The sequence below is a fragment of the Phyllobates terribilis genome, unplaced genomic scaffold (assembly GCF_046119375.1).
Source record: "Phyllobates terribilis strain yellow unplaced genomic scaffold, ASM4611937v1 Scaffold_1198__1_contigs__length_366261, whole genome shotgun sequence".
Classification (NCBI taxonomy): domain Eukaryota; kingdom Metazoa; phylum Chordata; class Amphibia; order Anura; family Dendrobatidae; genus Phyllobates; species Phyllobates terribilis.
This window is the reverse complement of record NW_027363958.1, coordinates 23332-27806: the sequence shown is the minus strand read 5'-3', so window position 1 is coordinate 27806 and position 4475 is coordinate 23332. Positions and strand designations below refer to the sequence as shown.

General features: G+C 46.6%; 2 protein-coding genes across 2 annotated transcripts; one reads left to right on the top strand and one right to left on the bottom strand.

Moving 5' to 3' along the window:
• Positions 1-1950: 1950 nt before the first annotated feature.
• On the bottom strand, positions 1951-2552 carry LOC141243151 (histone H2B 1.1-like). Its single transcript, XM_073668902.1, has one exon. The coding sequence runs from the start codon at positions 2519-2521 to the stop codon at positions 2141-2143; it is 381 nt and encodes a 126-aa protein (XP_073525003.1). The 5' UTR covers positions 2522-2552; the 3' UTR covers positions 1951-2140.
• Positions 2553-2836: 284 nt separating this feature from the next.
• LOC141243153 (histone H2A.J-like) lies at positions 2837-3246 on the top strand. Its single transcript, XM_073668904.1, has one exon. The coding sequence runs from the start codon at positions 2837-2839 to the stop codon at positions 3239-3241; it is 405 nt and encodes a 134-aa protein (XP_073525005.1). The 3' UTR covers positions 3242-3246.
• The last annotated feature ends 1229 nt before the right edge of the window (positions 3247-4475 follow it).

Sequence of the window (4475 nt, the reverse complement as noted above, 5' to 3'; positions counted from 1 at the left end):
ACATGATGTTATTACCCTCCATATAGCGCTGTATACGACCACATGATGTTATTACCCTCCATATAGCGCTGTATACGACCACATGATGTTATTACCCTCCATATAGCGCTGTATACGACCACATGATGTTATTACCCTCCATATAGCGCTGTATACGGCCACATGATGTTATTACCCTCCATATAGCGCTGTATACCCTCCATATAGAGCTGTATACCCTCCATATAGAGCTGTATACCCTCCATATAGAGCTGTATACCCTCCATATAGAGCTGTATACGGCCACACGATGTTATCACCCTCCATATAGCGCTGTATACCCTCCATATAGAGCTGTATACCCTCCATATAGAGCTGTATACCCTCCATATAGTGCTGTATACCCTCCATATAGTGCTGTATACCCTCCATATAGAGCTGTATACCCTCCATATACTGCTGTATACCCCTATATAGTGCTGTATACCCTCCATATATGCTGTATACCTCCATATAGTGCTTTGTTCCTATATATAATGCAGCATACAATCCATTCAGTGTTTAGATCCTCATCGTGCTGCTCATATGATCTTTATACCCTCATCCATATAGTGCTATATAACCCCCATATAGAGCTCTTTACCCCTGGACTGCACTCTCCATATACTGCTGGTATACTCCCTATATGATTCTGTGTACACCAATCTGAACATTGAGAAACTGCTGAAAATGCAGCTGAGCACTGAAAGAGTTAACAGCCCATCCTCCCCCATTACCAGGAGAACACTGGAAGCAGAGGGCACTAGGACCCAGTGCTCAGAGAATGGGTTCATTAAGTGAGAGGTGACCCAGCATGAGTCCTTCATAACATGCTAATGTTAATCTAGGTGACACCTTTAATACTTTTAAGACGTGGAGCCCCAAACTGGATCCCATATTATAAAGGCTACCCCTCTATAAATATCTAGAGGCCACAAATACATTGGGATCAAATGATCTCTTTATACATCCTCAAATCTTATTTGCTTTTGTTGCTGCTGCCTGATATTGATTGCTCAACTTGTAACCAGAACTCCCAAGTCCTTCTTTTCTGTAGACTGGAACTTTACTCTCCTTCACAAGGTCATTAATGAAGAGATTAAAGATAATTATTCCAAACCTCTTTTTGGCCCCTACTGCTCCCAGTCCAGATCCTTGTGGTCCCCACCTAACAGATTATTAGATGAATCACCTGATGTAGAGGTAAAAGCTTTGCATCAGGCAGAATTCACACTTTGTAAAGAGGAGCAGCAGAAAAAGGTGGTGATCCAGTGATCTGCCTTATCTGACCTCTTTATTGTGGGGTCAGGGTGTTTCAGGAGAAGGGATGAGTTCCTGAAGCACTTTTCATTTATGGTGCAGGGATTTGTGGGGACTGTAAATGATCAATAGGGTGGTCTCCAATATAGGGCTGCGAGATCTGAATATCTGGTATATATGGGGGTATACGGAGCACTATATGGGGAGTATACAGCACATGATGATTTACAGCAGTATATGGAGAATCTATAGCACTATATAAAGGGTATACAACATTATATGGATGGTATATAGCATTATAAGGGGGTATACAGCTGGATATGTAGGGTATACTTCACTATCAGAACCATTTGTGACCAACATCCTCATGATAGAAAGTGGAAAAAGGACAGTAAAAAGAGCGGGAAATTCAAAATCCCCAACAGTTCTGTGCTTCGCCCACATCTGCTCCCAGTACAGATCCGAGGTCCCCACTTCTGGCAATATCATACTTAGAAAATCTACCATTTAAAACATGTTTCCTGTCCCTTAACCAGTTCTTCACCCATCTGCATACTGGACCTAGTCCCGGCTTCTGGCTGTTGTGTGGTTCAGCATCAGACGCCTTTGCAAAGTCCAGATATATCACATCGGACGCATGACTAACAACCATAACAGCACTTACCTTCTCAGAAGTCTAACATGTAGGTTAGGCATAACTTCTCTTTCATGGATCCATCCTGGTGGTCAACTATATTTTTTGCAATACGTTCCTGCACGGAATTTCTTGCAGAACACAGACAAGCAGCCACAGCTCTGATGTAGACGGGGTGGGTGGCTCTTAGAAGAGCCTTTGGGTTGGTGGAGCAGAGCTTGGAGCAGATCACTTGGCGCTGGTGTACTTGGTGACGGCCTTGGTGCCCTCGGACACGGCGTGCTTGGCCAGCTCTCCGGGCAGCAGCAGGCGCACAGCGGTCTGGATCTCCCGGGAGGTGATGGTGGAGCGCTTGTTGTAGTGAGCCAGGCGGGAGGCTTCCCCTGCAATGCGCTCAAAGATGTCATTGACAAAGGAGTTCATGATGCCCATGGCCTTGGAGGAGATGCCGGTGTCAGGGTGGACCTGCTTCAGCACCTTGTACACATAGATGGCATAGCTCTCCTTCCTGCTCTTCCTCCGCTTCTTGCCGTCCTTCTTCTGAGTCTTGGTCACAGCTTTCTTGGAGCCCTTCTTGGCTGCTGGTGCAGACTTGGCAGGTTCAGGCATGATGATAGCAGAATATTCTCTTCACTGGAGAGAGAATAATGATCCTGCTCCTCCCAGAGCGGCCGTATTTATAGACCGGCCATGCAAATGAGCAATGCTGTCAGATCACTGTACTATTGGGTGAGAACATCATGTGATCAATGGACATTCAATTATCTCCGCCCACTGCAACTCATTGGCGTTTCTACAAGTATTGTTTCCATTGGTGACTTCAGATCCAGCCAATGGTAGGAGAGGAGGATTATTAAAGGTGCAGGAGGCAGCACATCTATGACACAAGAGACTTCTCTTATCTGCTGATAACTGAGCGCAGTGATGTCTGGACGTGGCAAACAAGGAGGGAAGGTCCGTGCTAAAGCCAAGACCCGCTCATCCCGGGCAGGACTGCAGTTCCCGGTCGGTCGTGTGCACAGGCTTCTCCGCAAGGGTAACTATGCTGAGAGGGTGGGCGCCGGCGCTCCGGTCTATCTGGCTGCTGTGCTGGAGTATCTGACCGCTGAGATCCTGGAATTGGCCGGCAATGCCGCCCGGGACAACAAGAAGACCCGCATCATCCCCCGCCACCTGCAGCTGGCCGTGCGCAATGACGAGGAGCTGAACAGACTGCTGGGTGGGGTGACCATCGCCCAGGGGGGCGTCCTGCCCAACATCCAGGCCGTGCTGCTTCCCAAGAAGACCGAGAGCAGCAAGTCGCCAAACAAAGCGAGCAAGAGCAAGTGAGCGCTGCAGCCGATCCTGTATCATCCACACAACCCAAAGGCTCTTCTAAGAGCCACCCACACCGTCACCACAAGAGCTGGCGCTGCTGATCTCAGGAATTATCTGTACGTACAGATCTATTCTATAGCAGAGATTATTTATATAGCACCGTTAATTCCATAGTGTTGTACTGTACATGAGGAGGGGTTACTTACAGAATGTAAACTAACAATGATAGACTGGTACAGAGGAAAGAGGACCCTGCCTTTGTAGGCTTATATTCTACAGGATGATGGGGAAGGAGACTGTAGGTTGAAGGGGGGGGGGGGGTTGCAGTGGCAGCGGGGTCATTGCAGGTTGTAAAATTTCTTGTAGAGATGGGTTTTCATGTTACGTTTGAAGGATCCGAATGTGGATAATCGGACATGTTGGAGCAAAGAATTCCAGGGGATGGGGGATAATCGGGAGAAGTCTTGGCGGCAATTGGGTGAGGAACAAATAAGTGTGGAGGAGAGGAGACTGAAGATATCGGTAGATTAGTTCGGAGATGTACGGAGGAGAAAGATTATGGATGGCTTTGTTTTAGATCGGTATTAGCAGTTTAAATCGGTGAATTGGGAGCCAATGAAGGGATTTGTAAAGGGGGGATGAGCGAGATGAACTAGTGAGGCAGCAGAGTTGAGGACGGACTGGAGAGGTGTGAGAGTGTTCGCAGGTAGGACACAGAGGAAGATGTTGCATTAGTCAAGGTGGGAGATGAGGGCATGCACAAGCATTTTAGTAGACTGAGGGTTGAGGAAAGGACGGATTCTGGAAATATTTTTGAGCTGGAGGTGGTAAGTTTGTATGTGGGGTTTGAAGGACTGAGCAGAGTCAAGGGTACTCCAAGGCAGCGAATTTCCGGCACAGGGGAATATATGATGTCATTTATTGTGATAGGGTAGAGTGGATACGTGAGATGGAGGAAAGATTGAGCACAGATTTGTCCACATTGAGCTTGAAGAAGCGAGAGGAGAAAAAGGAGGATATGGCTGATACTCCGGGATTCTGGACAGCAGAGAGGTACAGGCGCATCTCGTAAAATTTGAATATCATCAAAAAGTTAATTTATTTCAGTTCTTCAATACAAAAAGTGAAACTCATATAGATTCATTACAAACAGAGTGATCTGTTTCAAGTGTTTATTTCTGTTAATGTTGATGATTATGGCTTACAGCCAATGAAAACCGGAATTAGTCTTACCGGTAATGATGTT